The 25,868-nt window shown below is 34.5% G+C and overlaps 1 protein-coding gene across 5 annotated transcripts in view; it reads left to right on the top strand.

Annotated features, from left to right (window-relative positions):
• Positions 1 to 705: 705 nt before the first annotated feature.
• Positions 706 to 25,868, top strand: part of LOC131800340 (G protein-activated inward rectifier potassium channel 3-like) — a 34,834-nt gene continuing 9,671 nt past the window's right edge. For 2 of the 5 annotated variants that reach the window (XM_059126503.1, XM_059126502.1), the window contains exons 1-2: positions 706 to 1,254; positions 10,314 to 10,635. In XM_059126503.1, the coding sequence (XP_058982486.1) occupies positions 10,358 to 10,635 (278 nt within the window). In that variant the 5' untranslated portion in view covers positions 706 to 1,254; positions 10,314 to 10,357. Of the gene's footprint in view, positions 1,255 to 10,313; positions 10,636 to 15,804; positions 16,151 to 25,868 lie in introns of those variants that run through there. The other 3 variants (XM_059126504.1, XM_059126505.1, XM_059126506.1) reach the window with 3 other exon arrangements.

Below are 25,868 nucleotides of genomic sequence, written 5' to 3'. Positions count from 1 at the left end.
TATAGCGGTACCTCCGATATTCGGTATTTTGATGAATTTAGCGGCAATTTTTTTTTAAATAAGTAAATTTTTAAATGTTTCCGTATACGACGCAAATCGGAGGTTGTTATAATACGCATTTTTCAACAGCTCTTATAAATTTCAAAAATTTTCATTTAATATTTTTAATTCTAAAATCAGTTTGACAGTTTATTGTCCCAGCAGCTGTTTCGATGCGACTACCTGTATTCTTCTACCATGGTATAGCCCCATACCCCCCGATATTCGGTATTTTGATTATTTAAGCGACATTATTTACCGGAATTGTTTCAAATTTGGTATTTGAAGTTCTCAATGAATACCACAGCCTAAGAAAGAAAATGGACCATATAGGTCCATGTCTTCATATTTTTAAGATTTTAACAGATTTTCTTTTTTTTATTTACCAAATTTGTTCCGATTGGTGGAGGGTATTCAAAGTTTGTCCTGGCCGAACTTTTTATTTGTTTTTAATAATTTAATGTATATTTAAAAGCATATATTCCATAATTATTTATTTTCAATATTTGAACTTCGAAGGCTAAAAATATTTCCTTCTCCAAATCTCATTAACTGCAATTATCGAGTGCACCTCCTATTTTACATGTGTTGATTAGTTATAATTGAGTCTTGTTTTCTCTTTGTCTGTTCAACGTCTGTGGCTGTTTGGGGGGATCACTTCATTGACATAGCCACACTCTCGCAAAACGGGTGGCCGAACATCAAATAGCAGTTACCCGTTCACACAAAAACAAAAGTGTAATAAAAGTGATCTGTCACTGCTGGAATTCAGTTTCAAATGCAACACTCGACCGTTAAAACAGAAAAGAAACAAAACACGCGCTCGAACAGAACAGAACGGAAGAAAATCGAATGCACTTCCCCAATTTGAAAAGAAAATAACCAATCGAATAAAAACGTCTAGCAGTGAACTTTTGGAAAACCAGAAATATTGAATACCAAATGTGTTGATTAAATATCCAAATAGTAATCAGTTCTTAAGCGAAGCGCGTAAAGATGTGTGAATTAATAATTATTTGAGCGGTTTTATTTTGACAAATCTTGGCTGTACCTTAAGTCACCCGCCCATTGTCCATCAATCATAATTATCGCCTGGAAAGTGCTAAAATATGTGTTAATTTTATTGCTTTTAAACATTGTTCGAATCCAGTTTTTCTGGGTGTGTTTGTGTGTGAATGTGAATATTGGAACGCCTTCCAAGTGTTAAACGTTGATGTAAGTTCATTTGCAAATAGTGTTATTTTTCATAACTATTGTTTTGTAATCGATCAAGTTGGGTTTTATCTAATTAATATTCAATATAAGTTTTTTGTTTAAATATATTGAATAATTAATGCAGATCTTTTTTATATTTGCTATTGTTCTGTACATTTAATACTGGCATAAGACTACATATACAGATTTTTATTACCTATATCCGTGTCTGAAATCATTTCAGACAAATTTGGCAGACAGATTGACGTCCAAAGAAAGAAAATATTGTAATACAGTTGACAATGGTGATTTTGATTTTAAACAAGTAAGCAAAGGCTACAGTCGGGAGGGACCAACCCTGTGATACTCTACAACAGTACAATTTATGGTAAAGTTTCTAGGCAATTGTCCTGAAATCCGTACAATTTACAATTTATGGTAAAGTTTCTAGGCAATTGTCCAAAATCCGATCATACTTTTAAATAGGAAATGAACAAATTACTTCAAAACCCTGCAAATCGAAAATTAGAGAATAAATCTCAGTAATTCGTATATTTTTTTAATAATCCAATAATGCATTTCACTATCTTAAGGGATTCGTTACTTCGCTTTAGTTTATGGTTCATTTCATCTCTTAAATATTTTCTGATCATATCCAAAAATAATAGGTTTTTATACCCTTCACCACATAGTGGTAAAGGCACTATGACTTTGTGCATTTTTTTGGAACATTGACAAGGAAGCGAGATAGAACCATAGTTACTTTGACGATCTTCATAGAATCAGTTTCTGAGTCGATTTATGCATGTAAGTCAGTCCGTAAGTCCACGTATTCTTGTGAACAAATTTCAGGTGGCATTTATTATCCGATTGAGATAAAATTTTCCAAACAATATTTCTTTGGCCCAAGGACGAACCCTATTGAAATTGGTGAGAATCGGTTCATATTTAGATATAGATCCCATATATATCTAAATCACTAAAAATATCAGCCCAAATGACCTGAATTCTGCCACATCCGACCGAATTCAGTCCAGAAGCAAGTACATCTGGGAGAAAATTGGTTCAGATATAGCTACAGTTACCCATATATTTGATTGATCAGAATTGGGGGTTTAAGTCCCTCACATGCGTTATACGCACCCCACAATAATGATATTTGGTACCAGAAAACTTATGGAGTTCAAAAATACCTCTGTCAAATTTCTATGTCATTATCCGATATCATGTTTATTATGCACCAATTTGCTAATATAAGCCCAAATGGACTAAATTATGGCAATTCCGACTGAATTAATCATAGAAACAAGTTCTTCAAATTTGGTGAAAATCGGTTCAGATATAGATATAGCTCCCATATATATGTTTCATCCGAATTGGGATTGGACCAAAGATAATTGTACATATTACGAATGTGAAGGACTTCGTAATATGTACAATTATCTTTGGTACCAAATATCAGATACTGCTCGAATATACCTCTACCAAATTTTATCGAGATCGGTTCAGATTTTTATATAGCTTCGATATACATCTTCATTCGATTTTACGGTTATTACTCACCATATGTGTAATATCAGACAAATTGAATAGATTTTTTCATATACAACCGAATTATACCATTGGGCAAATTAGGTCCAATATAAAACACGCATAGTGCTGTAGGGTATCATATAGAAGGCCTCGCTGGACTTTTGATATTTTCTCACTGTTTTTTTTTTACAATAACTTCCTATACCTTCTAAAAATCGCCCTTTTTAAGGAATCAATAAAATTTATAATATAGAAAGGAGTTATGATTTATTTGGTATATATCTATTGGGTATTTTAGTATCCACTGTCCATCTCATTCAATGTATCTAGACAGAATCGTTTGAAAATATTTTTCGTAAATTTTTCAATAACTTCCAGAATTACTCGTAATAACAACCATATATCCATGACATATTTCCAAAAAAATAACAAGTTAAAAAGCAGTATGTTCGGCCGGGCCGAACTTTGAATACCCTCCACCATTTGGAACGAAATTTTTAATTTTCAAAAAATGAAACCCTTAAAGCATTCTGTTAAAGTTTTAAAAAAAATACCAAATATAGCCGTTATATTGGGGTCAATACGACGTGGGCCTACATAGGCATTGTTTGTCATAAGCCATTACCATATTCAAATTCGAAACTTGAAATAAACGGTGAATAACGTAGCTAAATTCAGCAAAATATCGTATATAGGGAGGTACCGTTATATCGAAGCTGTGCGAAGACCTGGACCTGCATAGACAATTTTCTGTCACATGCTGTAGCATCCATTACGATCTTCAAATACCACATCTCAAACAATTTCGGTGGGTATTGTACCTGAAATCGTCAAAATACCGAACATAGGGAGGTACTGATATATGGGGCCTATACGAAGACCTGGACCTGCATAAAAAATATCTGTCACAGACTGTAGTTCCCATCACGAACTCTAAATACGTAGTTTGAAACAATTCTTGTAAATAATGACGCTAAAATCATCAAAATACCGAATATTGGGAGGTACCGTTATATGGGGGCTATACGAAGACGTGGACCTGCACAAACAATTTTCTGTCTTTCGAACTTCAAATACCAAATTTGAAACAATTCCGGTGAATAGTGTCGCTAAAATCATCAAAATACCGAATATTAGGAGGTGCCGTATATGGGGGCTATACGAAGACGTGGATCTGCACAGACAATTTTCTGTCTTAGGCTGTAGTATCCATTTCGAACTTCAAATACTAAATTTGAAACAATTCCGGTGAATAATAACAATAATAACAAAATACAGAATATTGGGAGGTACCGTTATATGAGGGCTACTTAATTTCGTTAGGAAGCTATATTGATTTCCACGGACAGACGGACCGACATACGGACATCGCTAAATCGACATAGATAATTTTATGCTAATAAAGAATATATATACTTTGAAGGGTCTAAAATTTATATTTCGTCTTAGGGTTCTAATCTACAAAAGTGGAACTTTCCAAAATTAATCTTGGTCTAGCCATTAAAATAGCATTCACTATGCCTGATGATCCAGAGTTTTGCCGAAGCACATGCACTTCGGCTAACTATATTTAACACAGGATAAACATTTGTTATTCTATAATGATTTTCCCAAATAAGAAGTATTTTTTTGGCCACTAAAAGTCGACAAATATATATAAAAGAAATTTATTTTGAGTTTTGCCTTGTTAAGGCGAAGATCATATGTTTTATGATTTATGTGTTTGTTTTCTCTTTCGAGACGAGCTTAATGATCTGAAATTTGCAGTGAAAAGGAAAGCCAGATACACACTATCACACACTCACCACTATGCGACGCGTTTCGCCGTTGGTTAAGCGGCTCATCAGGCATATTTGGTGTGGATGATGGCTTACAAGGGTAGTTCTCTGGAAATTTTGTTTTTAAATTTTATGTTAATTTTTTAAGTTGTCCATTGTTGATATTAATTTGAAATTCTGCTCAGACATTCAAATTACCTCTAATATGTTTGGCATTGAAAATGGGACTTATCGGCCCACGTTTCGGTAAGGCCCACACATAGCGTTACTTCCTGATTTTTTGTATTGAAGAACTATACAACGTATGACTTTGAAATTTTCGGTACTGAAGTAGAATTTAGTGTTCTATAACAGTTTAAAAACATTTATTCCAAAAGACGAATTTCATATTTCAATTAATCTCCGTGTTTTGTGATTTCACCCCTCTGTGCAACGTTACACGTTTCTGGGTAATGAGAAATGTAAGTACTTATTTTGTATGTTTTAGGAATAACTCAACATACATAAATAAAACGTTAAATAAAAATTCAGGTCGAGTGCCCGAAAATAGATCGAATGGTTCTTTTGAATTATTTTTTTCGCGCAAACCCCAGATATTGATATCTATTTGATTTACATCTTTACTAATTGAAATATTATATGGAGGAGGTTCATACCAAACTACGATTACATACAGACGTCTATCGTTGGTGTAGGGGACAAAAGTAAAGTTTGAAATTTTTTTGTATGTAATACAAAATCTAAATTTATAGTCATTATATATGTCGCATAATACTGACCATGTTCATAAATACTCATGGAATATTCAAATAATTTTATTCAATTAAAATCGCCTCTCCATTTAGGAAATAGGTTTTGCATTTGTTTTTTCTTTTTTTTTTGTTGTTGCTGTTGTTTTATACCGGTATTTACACGCCTCAACACATGTCACACAAAGTTGGATTGATTCAAATGAATATAGTTTGCATTGCAATACCCTATATTTCATTCACATAGAGGGAAACAAAACGAAAAAAAAATGATCGGTACACACGTTCCTATACTCGTATTCAGTATTTGTTCTGTAATTCCATAATAAATCAATAAAACTTATTTGCATTTTCATTTCATTTTTTTTTTTCATTGCGTCCACGACTTTAGCTGTACGTGAGATAATTCTTTATTGATTGCCGTACTAATGACGGTACTTAGAGTAGTTTTTATTCGTCTATAACTAGGTAAAAGGTTGTGTTCTCTTTTAGCAGAACTAGAGTGCTAATGTATATGGCATTAAGAAGTTTGAAGTGGGATAACTACCTATATTCATTGGCATAGGTTGGGGAAAATTTTACATCCTTGACCAAAACGGTATTGAAAAACAAGTAAGCAAAGGCTATAGTCATGTGGGACCGACCATGTGATACCCTACACTACAATATGTCCAAATCCATTTTGGAAGATTTCGCTTTTGAAATCATGTCAAAAATAATGTCCCTGTCCTTAACTCTCTTCTGATGCGAATTTCCATGTCGATTTATTTTCAATTTTGGCCTATAGAGCGACTACAAAATTAAAAACATTTAATTAAACATTCAAAATTGTAAGGCAAATTTAAAAAATCGCATGCGATAAAAAATTTGACAAAAATTTTAAAAAATGGAACAAAAGATATTCATTTTTTTTTACCCGCGATTTTCTTAGATTTTATTCGTTTCTGGCAAGAGACCATTCCTTATTGATGGGAATTGTGAAAATTGGCCCAGCAGTTCTTCACTTATAAGCAGAATAAATAAGATTTATTCTTTTACATTTATATTGTACCTATTTTGCTATATATCCGATTTCTTGGCTTCTTGTGATTTGGCTGGGATTAAAAACATTCGCGGTTTAGTGGGAATTTTCTTATTTCCTTATATAAAAGTAAGGTTCTATTTTACCCACTAAATATTGTCCGATGGCTGCCCAAATTTGTAGAATTCTCCCCAGTCCTAAACTCTAACTCCACATTGGTTCGTAATTGTGGCTAATAGAGCAACTGAAAAATCAGGAAATGTCGATGCGATGTCCGTCAGTCTTTCCATCTATCAGTCTGTGGAAATCACTCTAGCTTCTGAACGAAATGAAGTAGATTGATAAGATTTTACTTAAATATATATTATGACCGCAAGACTTTTGGTATTGAAAATGGGCCATGTAGGTCCACGTTTTGGTATAGCCCCCATAAAACGGTACCTCCCGATATTCGGTATTTTGATGATTTTAGCGACATTTTTCACCGGAAATGTTTCAAATTTGTTTTTGGAAGTTCGCAATGGATACTACAGCCTAAGACAGAAAACCACCGAAATTCGGAATTTTGTTGATTTTAGCGCCATTATTCACTGGAATTGTTTCAAATTTGGTATTTGAGGTTCGTAATGGTTACTACAGCCTAAGACAGAAAATTGTCTGTGCAAGTCCACGTCTTCGTATAGCCTCCGTATAACGGTACTCCCGATATTCGGTATTTTTATGATTTTAGCGCCATTATTCACCGGAATTGTTTCAAATTTAGCATTTGAGGTTCGTAATGGTTACTACAGCCTAAGACAGAAAATTGTCTGTGTAGGCCCCCGTCTTCCTATAGCCCTCATATAATGGTATCTCCCTATATTCGGTATCTTTATGATCTTAGCTGCATTATACGCCGAATTTTTTTCAAGTTTCGCATTTGAATATTATAATGGACTAGCTGGCCCGGTCCGCGTTGCCGGCCCGTAATTTTAGTCTTTAATGCTTATTATATCCCCCACCTTGGAAAGGAGGGTATATTAACTTTTTCATTCCGTTTGTAACATCCCTAAATGTTCGTCATAGACTCCGTCTGTATGTCTGTTTATTTAAATTACGATACAGCCCACATTATTTAACGTAGAGCTTCAAAATTTAACAGAACAATTTGTACTGTGTATAGGATGGTTGGTATTGAAAATGGTCCACGTTTTGGTATAGTCCCCATATAACGGTACCTCTCGAAATTCGTTATTTTGACGATTTTTGTCACATTTCTCCTCGGATTTGTCACAAATCTAGCTTATAAAGGTGAACAAATTTTAATATAAATATTGATTCGACTAATCAAAATAATTTCTGAATAGTCAAAGTTAATTACGCTTTTACACCCATTACCATAGCACCTCAAATTGCGCATTAGAGTCCCCAAAAAGTCTATGTTCTTGTTCATAGTAAAATTCAATGACGATTAAACAATACCCGCGTTGTTGTCCGCCAATCGGTAAACATCACTATAGATCGGCGGGCCTGGGGACTATATGGGGACTGTACCAAAATATTTACGTATGTTGACATTTTTCTGTAAGACGGTTCTCTACTCACAAAGTAGCCTAAATACAGCAAATAATGGCCAAATCAGTTGAAAAACGTGGCCAAGACCACGGTCACAGCTGAAATCAGGGATACATTTATATAAGGGTTATAACAAAACGTGGCCCAACCAATATTCTCTTGGGGGTTACAAATTCAATAAAAAAACAAAATTTTCTTTTCTGACCACCAATTAGATGTGAAAGTGGACTTGGAGATACTCCAATGTAGGGACTTTACTTAAATAAATTCCTGTGTGGCAATTATCTGTATGATGGTTCCCTACCCCAGGGTAGCATAAATACAATTTTTAGCCAAATCAATTAATGAATATGGTCAAAACCAAAATGGGCCCTACTCTGAAAATTTCAAACTTTATGCGAAGAGGTTTTCTACCTCCTTAGAAACAAATATGCCAAATAATGTCCAAAATATTAAAAAAGTGACCAAGACACCAAAAAAACTTAAATCATACGATGGTTATATAAATATGAAATCGGGTTGTACCCTTATCCGTGAGTTATGATCGATATCATGACCTGCAAAAGCGATTAAAGGTATCTCGAATGTTTGGGAAGAATTTCTGGAAGGATAGAAATTCTTTTCTTACTAAGAGTCCCATTCGCTCTACTATTTTCCACCCTTTATATTTGGTATTTTTCTGATTGTACATTGGACGGATTATTGAGACAGGAAAGAAGTAGTTCCACGCTTTGAAATGAGCCCCATTAGGGTTTTTCGGTAATTTTCGTTTGTTCAAATGTGTTCGCATCTTCCAGCTGAACCACGATGTCGGCCCTGGAGTTGAAAGGTAGATGTCAGTTAACATCGTATTTCCCACTTATTTAATTTTTTGGTGAAAATTTGTATATAGTGAAAAATTATTCTTTATTTTGTTCACAAAAAATTTACTGAATTCAATTAGATAATACAAATTGAAAAAAAAATTGACAAAAGAAGAATAACACATTGAAAAAATCTTCAACTTGTTCGCTGATTTTTTACAGAAAATGTTTAAAGATCCTTATATAGTTTGTCAATAGAATGTACTTCTATTTTAAAATTCGATTCCATTAAATTATTTCGACATCATCTATTCCGTTTCGCCACCACATAATTCGGTACTACACTTCCATGTAACTCGACATCAATTTCATTTCTCAAGAAATCAAGTCAATTAAATAAATTGGTATTAATATTTGAATTCAAAAAAAAAAAATAAAAAAATAAAAAAAACACTACAAATGTACATTAGAAAAAAGTAAGTCAAAATGGAAAAACATTATGCAAATAAAACATTACTATTGTACATTTCAAAAGTCAAAATGAAAATGTTAATATAACACATTTTTACGCGATTTTTTTGGATATTATCCTTTTCGGAGAGGAGACAATTCCGAATTTGTATGAATCGTTAAAATTAGTCCAGCGGTTCTTAAGTTATAAGCGTAGTAACTAACACAACTTTCTTTTATATATATAGATTATGACAAAAGTTGCCTATGCAGGTCCACGTCGTAGTATAGACCCTTATATAACGGCTACATTCCGTATTTTTCATATTCTAACAGAATTTTTAACGGTTTTTATTGATATTTTTAATTGCCAAATTCGTTGCAAATGGTGGAGGGTATTAAAAGTTAACTTAGTACAGCTTTTTTACTTGTTTGGTAACTGTTTATACGTTCAGTCTAAAGGGCCCGTCTGTCTGATGTACCTTAGTAAATTTTTGTGTGCCTTTTTGTAAGAAATTCAAAAAACTCCATCTTATCAGTTTATTTTCAAATTCCAGGCCTTTCTGTTTCTTCTGGGCTTTAATGAGGCTATCAATCGCTCATCTTTTACAATTGTACATGTATATCTTGCATATTGGCTATGTTATAAACTGTTTCCCTATTTTAATGAAGTCATTATCAGTATAACTTATATCAAAGGGACAGATTCTTCTGTATACTTGAAACATAGTAATTTTGGAGTTGGTGCTCTGTTTTGTTTTGTATTATAAAATATCATTTTATTTCCGTATAGCCTAAATATTTGTACTGGTTTTAACTAGTTTCCTGTAACGACTTTCAAGTTAAATAAAGATTGTGTGAATTATTTTTTTCCCCTTCAGTCATTATGACATCTTCCACTTTTAGAAAGAAACCTGCTTCTTATCATATATTTTGTAATTTTTATCTCAAGTAGTCTACAGATTCTATTCAATGGCGATGATTTTATATATGATATGACGTCTTTAAGTCAAACACTTCAAAAAAAGAAAAAAAAAAAAAAAACAAAAAAACTTCACACAATTGTATTTAACTGTGAAAATGTTCTCGATTGCAATGAAAATACGTTAAATACAAACATTGCATTTGTGTTAAATTGTTTACCAACTCATTAAGCTAACCGAATGTCGTGTATTCTTCTTCTTTTCTTCAGATTATTTTCACCTAAAGTCAATATCTTGTGTAAATATCAGAAAAATGATTTCACGTTTAAGATGCAATTTAATGAACAGCTATTCAACATCCGACGATGGTAATCAGACTTCACCGGAATCAGATAAATCTGTAATGGAACCGCTGGCCGATCCAAAGAAATTCACCAAATCGGTGTCAATTGATCCAGAGCCAGATTCATTGGATAGTGTGCTCTCGAATCCTCATTCGTATCCAATAACAATCATTCCAAATCGTCCCACCACCTACTATGGCCTGACAATGCACAATGGAAAGCCGTTCACAAGGCAAACGAGTTGCAGGTAAGTGAAGATTGTGAAATAAAATGTTTTTAGTGATTTTGGAATTTTTTGTGTGTGTAGTGTCTGCAAATGTATTGATGATAAACATTTAAAAAGAAGATATGCCCTTGAGAATCTCCATTTTAAAAAGCTTAGACAATGTGTAGCTGTGAAATAAAGTCCAGTATTTGAAAATTCGAATATAATAAAAGCTGTATTTAACGAATCCTGAAGTAAGCAACGTTAGTGTGCAGAAGTACGCGACGGCCTCATTTTTTGAAGTTTTAAATTGTAAGGATGTATTTAGCGATCGTGTGATGAGAGGTTTCTGAAATTTGGAGTAAGCCTTTCTGTTTGTGTGAAGGGCGAGAAGAAGCTACAAACTCCCAATAAAGGTTTAAAAAGGGAACTGAATGCTATTCCGGAGAATTTGCGTACGGTAGAAGCTAGAATTCAAATATTGAGATCACTATTTCTTTCTAGGATGAAATTATTCTAAATTTTGTAAAAAAGTTGTGCCTGGATGGAATCAAGTTTTTGAAGTTGGCATCGAAATTTAAAATTTAAAAAATTTAAAAATTTAAATTGGATGAAAGGTTCAAGCTAGAATTTTAAAGTTTTGCCCATGGATTGGTTGTAGTGGGCCATAGTGTGGAAAGACTTCACCTTTGCATTTTTTCTACGTTCTACAAACGTTACGAAATATTGTACAATTATAGAAGATTCACAAAAAGTACTAAATATTTTGGCATTTTTATTGCTAGAATAACAAGTCCACAGTTGATATTGAGAAGTGTTATGATTATTCAAGCTTTTGACCCTTAATGGGGGAGATTCTGAAAGGGTCTACTCCTTCTGGTACCTACCCCCCCAAAAAGTTCGCAATTTTGAATATACATTAAGCTCATAAAACGCGAAATTAACATCTGATTCCATTTAGATTTGACACAGCTCAATATTTCGATCAACATATGATCTGTTATAAAGACGGTATAGATCGGACTATTCCTTTCGGTACCTCCCCCACAAAGGGTCAAAGTTTTGAATAACCAAAACGTTTATAAAATCCGAAATAAGTATAAGGTCCTATATATCTGTTAACCCCTTCTGGTACCTCATCTACAAAGAGTCACAACTGTAATACTTTTACCTGTCATAACTTGTGAAACAGGTCAGCGATTCTTTACAACTTGCTATATCTAAATATATGTCTCTCTACCAGAAACCTGGTATGAATATGGAATTTATCGGAATTTATGATTTCGCATCAAATTGGATATATATGTATTTTCGATTTTCTTGTAATTTTGCCCATACCAATATTTTTATCTGTATTAGATGAAGTATGAAAATGGAATACTTCGGTCGACTATATCTGGTACCTCACGCACATGTTAACATTTTCTAAAAATTATCACATATCTCACCTAAAGTGAAGGAAGTTACCAATATAGTCCAAACCTGGCACGTCGCAATATTTATATCATATTTATTAATGTCCGATACAAAATGGACAATATTGGCCCATTCTTTCAAAGCCCACTTAATAGAGGGTCAAGAGTTTGAGTAATCATAACAGAAGTCAAAATATTTTTAAATAATCGAATATTGACTGAGGGTATACATATGTCAGAAAAACCGACCGATACTTTTTACTTGTTATACCCTCCATACTATGATGATATATTAAGTTTGTCATTCCGTTTGTAACACCTCGAAATATACATTTTAGTATTTAGTATATATATTCTTGATTAGCATAAAATTCTATGTCGATTTAGCAATGTCCGTCCGTCTGTGGAAAACACTTTAGCGTCCGAACGAAATGAAGTAAGTTGATACAAATTTACTAAAATGTGTATTATGTCTGCAGGTCTTTTGGTATTGAAATTATTAATTTATTTATCGGAATTATTTCAAAATTGGTATTTGAAGTTCGTAATGGATACTACAGCCTAAGACAGATAATTGTCTGTGCAGGTCCACGACTTCATATAGCCCCCTTATAATGGTACTCCTCATATTCGGTATTTTGATGATATTAGCGACTTTATTTACGGAAATTTTGATTTTGAAGTTCGTAATGGATACTACAGCCTAAGACAGAACGGTACCTCCCGATATGCGGTATTTTGATGATTCTAGCGACATTTTTACCGGAATTGTTTCAAAATCAATATTTAAAGTTCGTAATAGATACTACAGCATAAAACAGAAAATGGCCCATGTAGGTCCACGTCTTCGTATAGCCCCTATATAACGGTACCCCCGATATTCGGAATTTTCAAGATTTTAGCGACATTATTTACCGGAACTATTTCGAATTTGGTATTTGAAGTTCGTAATGAATACTACAGCCTATGACAGAAAATTGTCTATGCAGGACCACGTTTTATACTCCCATGGTACCTCCCTATATTCTGTATTTTGATGATTTTAGCTACAGTATAAACAGATTTTTTCAAGTTTCGCATTTGAATATTGTAATAGCTTATGATAAAAGTTGCCTATGCAGGTCCACGTCGTCGTATAGACCCTAATATATGGCTACTTTCGACATTTTTAAGATTTTAAGAAAATTTTTAACGGATTTTATTTTTTGAAAATTGTCAAATTTGTACCAAATGGTCGAGGGTATTCAAAGTTCAGCCCGGCTGAACTTACAGCTTGTTTTCTTGTTTTCAATTCTATTGGACTAATTGTTCATTAAAAGTTTAACCAGAGGGACAGAAATATTGAGATACACGAAATTTGAAGAAAATTGCTGACTTGTGTCGCATATTATATTTATAGATATATCTGTATATATATAAGTTTAAAAAGATTGGGATATTCACATATTACAAGCTTGGTGGCTATTCAAAATTTTGATCCGTTCTGGGAAAGGTACTCGATGAAGTGGACCTATATTGTCCATTTTCGCAGCTGACCTAGCACTGAAAATAATATTGGGATTAACAGAGGTTGCACAAAATGGAATGATCTTTTCTCTTTCTACTAAATCAATTATTTTCTATTAAAATTTTAGTTTTGTGTTTTATCGTGTGCAACAGCAAGACAGACAGACCGCCGGGTGAACACCCCTAGATCGAGTTCAGACATCCTGAAACGGATTTGGTCCAAAGAGACCTGTGGTTTATCACAGTTATTTCCATGAGGTACGTTTTGGTCGTATTAAATGATATATCCTCTGTAGCCATATGGCTTAGGATATAAAAATTTAAAATCTAGATCATATAAGTTGTAATGTAAAAGCATACCCCACACCACTATATACTGCGGAGGACAAAAATAACAAATCGGATGAACAATATATGTGGGAGCTATAGCTATATCTGGACCGATTTAGATCAAACTTGGCATATTTTTGCAGACCTAATTTGGTTGTATGTGCAAAATTCCATACTATTCGGGCTGATATTACACGTTTGGTGCACAATAAAAGGCATATCGGACGAAGATATATATGGGAGTTATATCTAATTTTTTTAACGATTATCTCCAATTTCAATAGGGTTCGTCCTTGGGCCAAACAAATGTTGTTTGGAAAATTTCATCTCAATCGGATACTAAATGCGACCTGCATTTTGTTCACAAGAATACATGGACAGACGGACAGTCGGACTGACATGCAAAAACCAACTCAGAAAGTGATTCTATGCAGATCATCAAAAGGAACTATGGGTAGGGCTCGTTTCCTTTTGCCTGTTACAAACAAATGCACAAAGACATAATATCCTGACCACCTTGTGGTGTAGGGTATAAATATTGATTAGAGTAATAGATATAACGGACCGAGTTTCATCAAATGGAAAAATTCGGTTAAATATAAAAAAATCTATCCAATTTGGGCCGATATTACATATATTGTGAACAATATCGGAGTGTTTGTGTTAAACACAAAATCGGATGAAACATATATATGGGACCGATTTCCGGCAAATTTGATGTGTTTGCTTCTAGGAACGATATTAGCCATTTTGTGCACAATAAACCTGATATCGGATGAAGATATATATGGCAGCTATATTCGAATCGGATCCGATCTCGATAAAATTTGACAGAGCTATTTTTGAGCTTCATATGTAATCTATTACAAAATATCAATTTTGTGGAGTGCATTAAAACCTCAAATCGAATGAAACTTATATTGGAGCTATAGCTATATCTAATTTGATGTACTTGCTTCTTGACTGAATTTGGGTCATTTGGCGCACAATTAACCCGAAATCGGTGGTAGATACATATGGGACCTAATCTAAATTTTAACCCATTTTCACTAATTTCAATAGGGTTCGTCCTTGGGTCAAACTAATATTGTTTAGAAGACTCCATCGCAATCGGGTAATAAATGCGACCTGCACAAAAATACATGGGCAGACGGGCGGACGGACTGACATGCATAAATCGGCACATAAAGTGATTCTATGAAGATCCTCAAAAGTAATTATGGGTCTATCTAGCTGCCTTCTTCATGTTACAAACAAATGCACAAAGACATAATACCCTTACCATTATGTACTGTAGAGTATAAAAAGGGGGTGTGTACTAGGTGGCAAGCACACTAAATTCAGTAAATTCATGAATGTTCTGCGAAATTTTCAATGTAACAGGTTGTTCAGACATTTTCCAGTCTATATCATACATATACCTTTTAAACGTCTTGCTATAACCTTTATTTTAATAAAATTTCCAGCCCATTTCTGGTGATTGAAAATCGTGATGTTTTTGCCAATTTCGTCTAGCACCTTGTTTTCGATTTTGTAAAAAGAAAACAAATAAGAATAACTGAGAACATTCACGTGATCTCGGCTGATTGGATACTCGTTTAATTTCACATCAAGTGCGATCAAGTGTGAAATTGTTATTTAAATGGCAGTCGGCAGAACAAATGTAAATATTTTTTACACATATCTGTATGTATGAAACGACAAGCATACGTCCAAACAGATCTACTTTATATCTTCAACATTTCTCACATTTTCAATCTAATTGTAAGTGTCAATAAAGTCAAAAACCGTAATAAAAGGAAAAACATCTTAAATTTATTTGTGTATTATTATGTGAATTTAACCTCCCGCTACTCTTCCAAACTGAGATTCATAAATGTTTTGGTAAATAATCCTAAAAGTGATTTTAGCACCAAGTGCCATGTGAACTCACATCAAATGGAATCGTTCGAAATTTAGTTTCAAACGTACGGGGTTACGCATAACATCGCTCGATCAATACAATTCGTGTGTGCGGGCGTTAGAGAATTTAATCTCTTATTCTGGATCCTTTTTTTGTAAAGGATCTTCGATTTAGATGAAGACAAGAAGTTGTGATTCGTATCGAAGTCAAACAAAATGCATAAACCATTGACAGATGTCCATGTCTTGAAGGAGACTGAAGAGGAATATGTTGCAAATGAACCTGAAGCACCGGCGCCCAACCACTGGAGGCGGCAGTATATGCGTGGGTTGTCTACCACAACTTCGCAGGGTGGTGTCTACTATGAAGCTTTGAAAGGGTCCAGTAATTCGTTGGTGAAAGGGTGGGTTCAAGTGTCATTATGTAATATCGATTATTATAAAAAAACTACAAATTTGAATAATTATATCCTACACCACACAGTGGTAAGGGTATTATTTCTTTGTGCATTTGTTTGTAACACGAAGAAGGAAGTGAGATAGACCCATAGTTACTTTTGAGAATCTTCATAGAAATACTTTTAGAGTCGATTTATGCATGTCAGTCCGTCCGCCTGTCCACGTATTTTTGTAAACAAAATGCAGGTCGCATTTATTATCCGATTGAGATGAAATTTTCCAAACAATATTTGTTTTGCTCAAGGACGAACCCTATTCAAATTGGTGAGAATGAGAAATTCAACCGATTTGTGCACCAAATAGCCAATATCAGTCCAAATTACCTGAATTTTGGCACATCAGTCAAAATTACATCAAATTTTGTGAAAAGCGGTTCAGATATAGCTATAGAATCCATATGCTATTTGGTACCAGATATTAGATATAGCCTAGAAATACCTCTGCCAAATGTTATCAAGATCGGTTCAGGTTTGGATATAGCTCCCCTATACATCATCAACCGATTTTGGGTTAATTCTGCAACAAATGACCAATATTAGCCCAAATGGCCTGAATTTTGGAACATCCGACCGAATTCTGTCTAGAAAAAAGGACATCAAATTTGGTGAAAATCAGTTCAGATATAGCTATAGCTCCCATATATATGTTACATCCGATTTGGGGTTTTAAGTACCTCACATGTGTAATATGCACTTCATAACAATGATATTTGGTACCAGGCATCTTGTAGAGCTCAAAAATACCTTTGCCAACTTTTATCGAGATCGAATCAGATTTGGATATAGCTCCGATATATATTCTTATTACGTTTATATTTTGTACGACAATATCCAGGGTGAGTTAAAAAACTGCAACAAAATCAAACGCCATAATTTTTACATTTTTTTTTTAATTTTATTGAATGAAAGCAAAAAAATTCGGAAATAGCATCAAATTTCAGAAAAAGTTTAGATTTTTTCGAATTGGTAACCTTTGGCACGAATTATGGCTTTCAAACGTCCAATGAAACCGTCACGCACTGACCGAATGTTGCTCTGCGGTATTTTGGCCCATTCCCGGCGAAGTGCTTGCGCTGGAAATGAAGCGAGGAATCTCATTTTGTAACCATTCCTGTTGGAATGTCCAAGGTCTGCCAAAATGTTTGCGTACCAAGGCTTTAATACACTCTCCAGAATATTTTCGCGATAATATTCGGCATTTATTCTGATGCCACGGATGATTAATACGAGAGGAGAGCGATCATCAGCTGTTATGGCGGTCCATACCATCACCTTGGCTGGCGCTTAAGTTCTTATGGCTAACCGAAGGTGCATATTTTCAGCTGACCTCTTTGGCAAGTAAACATGATCATTTCGTTTCTTTACAAACTGCTGGACAACGAATGTTTTCTCATCGGAGATTCCGCAGTTCATCACTTTCGGCCGTTGCGGTGTAAGATCTTGCATTTTTTCTAATTTCAATGGCTTTACCCCGAGCTCATTTGTCAATATTTGCCGAATGGAATATTGCGATATGTTCAGCTCACGAGTCATTTGTCGGCCACTGCGACGCGGGTTTCGATCAAGTCACTTCTTTACTTTTCGAACCAATTCTGCTGATGTTGCTGTTTTTTTCCGTCCACTTCATTGACATCACGTCCACTTCATGAATTCCATCACGAATAACTTTTTTTCTGGAAAATTCTCACCAAAAGTGCTTTTGTACGCTTGTAAGCAATATAGTGGAATAATTTTAACAGCTGTCGGACGAGAGGCTTAGAACTGACAGCAGTCTGAAGTTTGTTGCAGTTTTTTCATCTCATCCTGTATATGTTATATCCGATTTGGTTTTTAAGTCCCTCACATGCGTAATATGCCAAATCCGCCAGAATGATATTTGGTACCAGATATCTAATAGAGCTCGAAAATACCTTTGCCAAATTTTATCGAGAACGATTAAGATTTGGATATAGCTCCCATATATATCCTTAATCCAATGTATATATATTCTTCTTTAGCATACAATTCTACGTCAATTTAGCGATGTTCGTCCGTCTGTGGAAATCACTTTAGCTTCGGAACAAAATGAAGTAGGTCGATAAAATTTTACTAAAATGTGTTTGCAAGACTTTTGGTAGTCGAAATGGTCCATATAGGTCCACTTTTTGGTATAGCCCCCATATAGTGGTACCTCCCTATTTTCGGTATTTTTAGTGATTTAAGCGACATTATTCATCGATTTTTATACCCTCCACCATAGCATGGAGGTTATATTAAGTTTTTCATTCCGTTTGTAACACCTCGAAATATACATTTTAGACCCCACAAAGTATATATATTCTTGATCATTCTATGTCGATTTAACAAAGTCCGTCTATCCGTCTGTGGAAATCACTATAGCTTCCGAACGGAATGAAGAAAGGTCTTTTGGTATTGAAAATGGGCCATGTAGGTCCACATCTTCGAATAAATTTAGTATTTGAAGTTAGTAATAAATACTACAGCTTATGACAGAAAATTGTCTGCGTGGGTCCATGTCTGCATATAGCCCCCATATAACTCTACCCCCTGATATTCGATTTTGATGATTTTAGCGACATTATTTACCGAATTCGTTTCAAATTTAAGATTTGAAGTTCGTAATGGATACTACAGCCTGTGACAGAAAATTGTCCGTGCAGGTCTTCGTACAGCCCCCATATAACGCTACCTCCGATATACGGTATTTGGATGATTTTAGCGACATTATTTAGCGGAATTATTTCAAATTTTGTATTTGAAATTCGTAATGGATTCTACAGCCTATGCCAGAAAATTGTCTGTGCAGGCTTATGACAAAAGTTGCGTATGCAGGTCCACGTCATCGTATAGACCCTAATATAACGGCTACATTCGGTTTTTTTAAGATTTTAACACAATTTTTAAGGATTTTAAGGATAAGGATTGAGAATTGTCAAATTCGTTCTAAATTGTGGAGCATGCACTCTATAGGCATGTTTTTTGGTATAAAAGAAAAAAATGTATCTATCAAATTTGGTTTAACTCCATTCAGAATTGGATATGCCTCCCTTGTATTAGTTCCCACTGAAACCAAATTATAACTACTCTAAAGTCAAATGTTGATATGTGGAATGATCTACTTCAAATAAATTGTTTTGTTACTGGAGCTCTATAAAATATGCATATTGGAGTAGGGTATCATATAGTCGGCCCCGTCTGACTTTTGACTTTTCCTTACAGGTTTTTTAATGTCGAAGGTGAATAAAGTCTCTTTGAGGGCACATCAGCAGATGGACAATATCCAATAAAAAAAGGTGAAATCATTTTTTTTTGAAAAGTGCTAAGTTATTGTAGTGAAATTAAATTTTTACATATCTTAAGAGCCTGTGTCGTCTGCTTGATATTGAAATCCTCTTCAGCAATTAAATTATTTCGAGGTCAAATCAATTCAATTGCCCAACTCGTCATTTTTTAATTACCCATAAAATGCTACTTAACTCATATTTAAACAAATCTAAAATTCGAAATGTTCGCACTCAGCTTTTTTCTGCTATGGAGAATCGCTTATGGAAAATCTAGTGCGTTGTGCAGCATTTCTCTGGGTATTGTTTAAATTATGCAACTGATTTCCATAAAATATTTCCTCATTATATTCTCGGTCTTTTCGCTATCAGTCTCCTGGCAAGTCGGTCACATAATTACAAAGAACACATCTTAAATTTGATAAAAAAAAAGAAAACAAAGTGTAAATGCACTTTATATCATAGCATCAGTTTTATCGCTTCATTGTAGATTGTAAATGTAAATGACGCCATAAACAATAGAAAAAAAGCGGTTACAACCGCAACGGATCTATGACACAGATCAACGCGCGATATGGAAAGAGTATCCGCAGCCCAGCACAGCACTGCACAGCCCAGTGCAGTGCAGCCTATCATAATTCTTTTCAATTAGAATGACATTCAACTTGAACTTAATGAGGTTTTGTTTATTTTTTTTTCGCCAGGTTTTGTTTAGTGGTTTTAAGTTTTTTTGTTTTTTTCGAAAATTTCAGCTGTAGCTAAAATAAATAAACTATTCCAAACAATCGACGTAGATACTCGGATGCATTGTTGTCGGTGGTGGTATGACGGTGTAGCGAGTTACGCTGACGAAGGCTATAAACATAAATATTCGGCTTAAATAACAATCATGTTTACGATATTTTTTTTCAGCAGATTATCAATCAATATTTTAGGTGTTTTTGCTCGTTGGTGTTTATTAGGGGGGACATTTCGCGTTACAGACATTACACTTGCCTTTTGCTGATGCACTTTAGTTATTTTTTTATTTTGCGGAAATATTTGCTCAGGCATTTTACAACAAATGTCTGAAGCCATTATCTTTATCATCAGACATTTCATTGAGAAAAATAGGTAGATATACTAAGTTTGAGAAGAATCGCTGACTTGTTTCGCACATAATGAGAGATATAAATATTGCAAACTGTGAACCTTTGTGGGAGAGGTACCAGAAGGGGTAGGCCGATAACTAAAATTTTCACACCGGAACTTAAGTTAGTAAAATATTGGGATATGTGAAATTTGAAAAGAATCTGATTCTTATTTCGTATCTTGTGAGAGATATAATTATTCAAAGACAGACCCGTTATGGGGAAGGTACCAGAAGGTGTGGTCCAACATATTCCATCTTCATATTCCATTTCATTGCTATTCAAAATTTTGACCCGTTGTGGGGGAGGTACCAGAAGGAGTAGTCCGACATATTCCATCTTCATACCTGGTCTATGCGTATTTAGTAGAGCTCCCGTAACGAAAAAAAAATACTTGGAGAAAAAAATGTTATAAGTAGACCATACCAACCTTCCTTGAATGCGTATCATGGTTTTAGAATCTGAATTGATTTTCAACAAATTAATAACAAATAACATTATTATATATTGTATGATATGACTTTGATAACGATTATATAAAAAAAATATTTATTGGAGCAAAAGATATATCCGACCAAGTTTCACCAAATCGTAAAATTCAGTTGAATATAAAAAAATCTTTGCAATTTGGGCTGATTTTACATATATGGTGAGCAATAACCGTAAAATCGGATGAAGCTGTATATCAAAGGTATATCAAAATCTGAACCGATCTAGATGCAATTTGGCAGAAGGATTTTCGAGCAGTATGTTGTGGAGTGCATATTACGCATCTGAGGGACTTTAACAACAAATCGGATGAGACATATATATGGGAGCTGTAGTTATATCTAAACCGATTTTCACCAAGATTTGATGCACTGGCCTTTAGGTTGAATTCCATTGGAAGTGCAAAAATTCAGTCCATTTGGGCTGATATTAGCCTTTTGGTGGACAATAAACCTAAAATCGGTTAATAATATGTATGGGGCTATAACAAAATCTGAACCGATCTTGAAAAGATTTTAAACACCTATTTCTAGCTGTATCTGTTTGGAGTGCATATTAGACATGTGAGGGACTTAAAACCCCAATATCGGTTCGGATATCTGAACCGATTTTCTCCAAATTTAATGCACTTACTTCTAGTCTGAATCCGGTCGGATGTGCAAAAATACAGGTCATTTGGACTGATATTGGCAATTTGGTGCACAATTAAACCGAAATTGGTTGAAGATATACATGGGAGCTATATCTTAAACTGATATACCAATTTCAATAGGGTTCATCCTTGGCCCAATCAAATATTGTTTCGAAAATTTCAACCCAATCGGATAATAAATGAAAGCTGTATTTTGTTCACAAAAATACATGGACAGACGGACGGGCAGAAGTTGAGAAGAAATCAGAGTGCTTATTTAGCAATAACAGAAGAAGTGTCTTTTGTTAATAAAATATTGGGGTATGTGACATATGATGGTAATCGGGTGCTTATTTTGCTTTTATGAGGGTTTTGTTATTCAAAATTGACTCCTTTGTGGGGGAGGTACCAGACACCTACCGCCTTCACAATAGATCTTCTGTTATTAGAAATATTGTAATATGTAAAGTTTAGAATGAATGAATTCTTATTCAAAGTTTAAACTCGTTGTGGGGGAGTTACCAGAAGAAGTAGACCGACATTGCCCATCTCCGAACTCGATCTAAGTTTGATAATACGATGTACCAAGTTTGGACCAAATCGGATACTCCCTTCAAGAGTTATCGTTCGTACCAGACGGACGGACGGACACGCCTAGATCGACTCCACATATCCTGAAACGGATTTAGTCCCAAGAGACCTAGGGTTTAAAACCGTTATTTGGCCATATCAAATGATGTATTTTCATATGGCTAAGGGTTTAAAAACAAAGACACTTAACTCCCATTTGTAATATTGACATTTTGAATGTAATTTGCTAAAAATTATTATACCTATCTATGTAGTTTATTCTGAAACTTGCCGAAGATAATTTATGCCTAAAATCAGACATCCAAAAGAATCTTAAGCCGAAATTTTTTTTAAAAAAAAGTGGAACTTATTTCTTCTACTAATTTTTTTGATTGTAAAACACGCATACATGTGTCATCCATTTTTAGCTCTACTTTCATAATCTGGAGCATTTTCTGTGTAACTATTGAACAAATTTATTTTTGTCGTACAGAATCCATTTCCACTAAATTTTGTATAATATGATTTTGGATATAAAACTGGAAGAAACATATTTACCACAGAAAAAAACTATATCTATTTTGATTTGATCGAAACTTTGCAGACTTGATTCTAGCGGGAACTTGATTGAACATATTTTCATCAAATTTTCGAAACATGCCTCTACGCTGCGTTATATTTGATAAGATATTATAATTTTGGTGTGCGAATTAAAGCTTCTGAAGATATAAATGGGAGCTGCCTATTAGTCTTAATTAGTTGCCACCAATTTTAACAGGGTTTTATCCGTATGCACTTGGACTTAAATCGCTATGCTTTAGTGTGGCGTAGTCAGAGGGTTTTTTTGTTTCCAAGAGATTACAATTTATGTATTCGTATTTTCTTCAACGAAATATCTATGTGAAATATGATACACCTAAAGAGAAAAAAAAATATCTAAAACCGATATTTGTATATCAGTTCTTATTTGTATACCCTACACCACAAGGTGGTCAGGGTATTATGTCTTTGGACATTTCCTTACAGTTCCTTTTGATGATCTGCATAGAAACACTTTCTGAGTTGATTTATGCTTGTCAGTCTGTCTGTGCAGGTCGCATTTATTATCCGATTGAGATGAAATTTTCCAAACATTTGTTTGGCCCAAAGACGAACCCTATTGAAATTGGAGATAATCGGTCAAAATTTGGATATAGCTCCCATACACCAAACGTGTAATATCAGCCCGAATAATATGGAATTTTGCATATACACCCAAATTAGGCCTGAAAATAATAATGCCAAATTTTATCGAAATCGGTTCAGATATAGCTATAGCTCCCATATATATTGTTCATTCGATTTGTTATGTTTGTCCTCCGCAGCCGTAATATGCACTCTGCAACAACAATATTTGGGGAAATATATCAAATACAGCTCAGAAATGCATTTGCTAAATTTTATCGAGATCGATTCAGATTTGGATATAGCTCCCATATATAACCTCGTCCGATTTACCTTTTATTGTGCACCAAATATAATATTTGTCTAAATGGGATGGAATTTGAGTTTAGAATTGAGTTCAGAAGCTAGTATGTCGAATTTGGTGAAGATCGGTTCAGATATAGCTATAGCTTCCATATATATTGTTCATCCGATTTGTTATATTTGTTACCCACAACCGTAATATTCTCTCCGTAACAACGATATTCAGGGAAATATATCAAATACAGCTCAGAAATATCTTTGCCAAATTTTATCGAGATCGGATCAGATTAGGATATAGCTCCCATATATATTTGTACCCGATTTTAAATTATTTGTGTACCAAATGGGCAACATGAGTCCGAATTTAAAAGATACAAATGCTTCGGCATATTTAGTCCTTTGAACTTTAAATTATAATTATAATCATAGCTTGTATGAGTGAATTCTCCCATAAAAAAACTTTTAATTGTTATGTGGAGCTTTAAATTAGCAAAGTGGTGTAGGGTATCATAAAGTCGGCCCCGCCCGACTTTAAGACTTTCTTTACTGGTTAAAAATATATTTTCAAAACTACTTCTTTAACACTACTTTAACGCTTTTTGTCCCCAGTTCAAAGCAAGTGTTTTTTGTTATAGTTGTCTATTTGGTTTGTGCTTATTTCCATCCCCATGTACCACATCTCACTTACGCTGTGGGGGCTTTTCATTCTTCAGCGTGGCAGCAAACAAATGTTAATTTCTTAATTAATTGACAGCATTCAGCGGTCGGCGGCTGCGGCGGCAAAGCGTTTGTTTATTCATTACATTCAATTATTCACGACCAGATCAGATCTGATGTTCGATCGGCATATAAGGTTTGCTCCAATCGATGTCATCCATCCAGCCATTCATAGCCTGTGTGTTTGTCTGTTTGCCATTCCTCATCGACTTGTGTCTTTGGCGCTCTGTAGCCACACTCTGTGTGTTTGTGTGTATGTGCGAATGGGAGCGCGTTGTTGACACGACTTGAACTTTGATGCTAAACGTTTCTAATTAATATCAAATTAATTTCATTAATGTCTAAACTGTCTATTAAAATGTATGCATCAGATATGTGTATGCTGTCGCTGCGGAGAAATTCTTTGAATTTATGAGAGAAGAGGGCTTACGATGGTGATATGGTGGAATATGGGAAATTTTGAGTTTAAGACAACTTAATTGCTGGAATGAGACGAAATTCTGGAAATATAGTCAAGGAATAAATATGGCAAATTTGGTTCACATCTTGGGGCATAAATAGGGTTTAAACGCTCACCCTATGTTACTCTTATATCCACCAAAATGCAGAATGTCTACTAAATAAAATCCAAGGATGGAGGGTAAATTAACTTTGTCTTCTCGAAATATTCGTATGAAATCTAATGGTGATCGGCATATAATTCTAAGTCGACATACAGGGTGAGTTGAAAAAACTGCAACCTACTTCAGACTGCTGTCATTTCTAAGCCACTCGTCCGACAGCTGTTAAAATTATTCCAGTGACATCTCATTATATTGTTTCCAAGCTTACAAAAGCATTTTGGTTAGAATTTTCCAGAAAAAAAGTTATTCGTGATGGAATTCAAGCGAGATTGTGTGATTTCTTTATATTTAGCTAGAAAACCACAAGTGGCTTTCGTTAGAGCACTCCAGCACTTGAATGTGAATAAATCTTTTGTGTATCGTACGATCGCCCGATACCGTGATGCTGGTAGCGTAGGCCGACGTCAAGGAAGTGGACGGAAGAAAATATGGCAATATTCCATTCGGCAAATATTGGAAAATGAATGAAAACGCCGTAAGAGAGTCAAAAAAGAGAGAGAAACGATGAGAAAACATTCGTTGTCCAGCAGTTTGCAAACAAACAAAATAATCGTGTTTAGTTACCAAAGAGGTCGGATGAGCTAACAGAACTCAAGTCCCGGTCATGGTAATAGTGTGGACCGCCATAACAGACGATGGTCACTCTCCGCTCGTATGAATCGACCGTGGCATCACAATAAATGCCGAATATTATCGCGAAAATATTCTAGGGGGAGTTTTAAGGCCTTGGGCACGCAAACATTTTGGCCGCAGACC

This window comes from Musca domestica, unplaced genomic scaffold, assembly GCF_030504385.1.
Source record: "Musca domestica strain aabys unplaced genomic scaffold, Musca_domestica.polishedcontigs.V.1.1 39, whole genome shotgun sequence".
In the NCBI taxonomy this organism is placed as follows: Eukaryota; Metazoa; Arthropoda; class Insecta; order Diptera; family Muscidae; genus Musca; species Musca domestica.
Note: the sequence above shows the minus strand (reverse complement) of the source record. Positions and strands in the feature narration are given on the sequence as shown.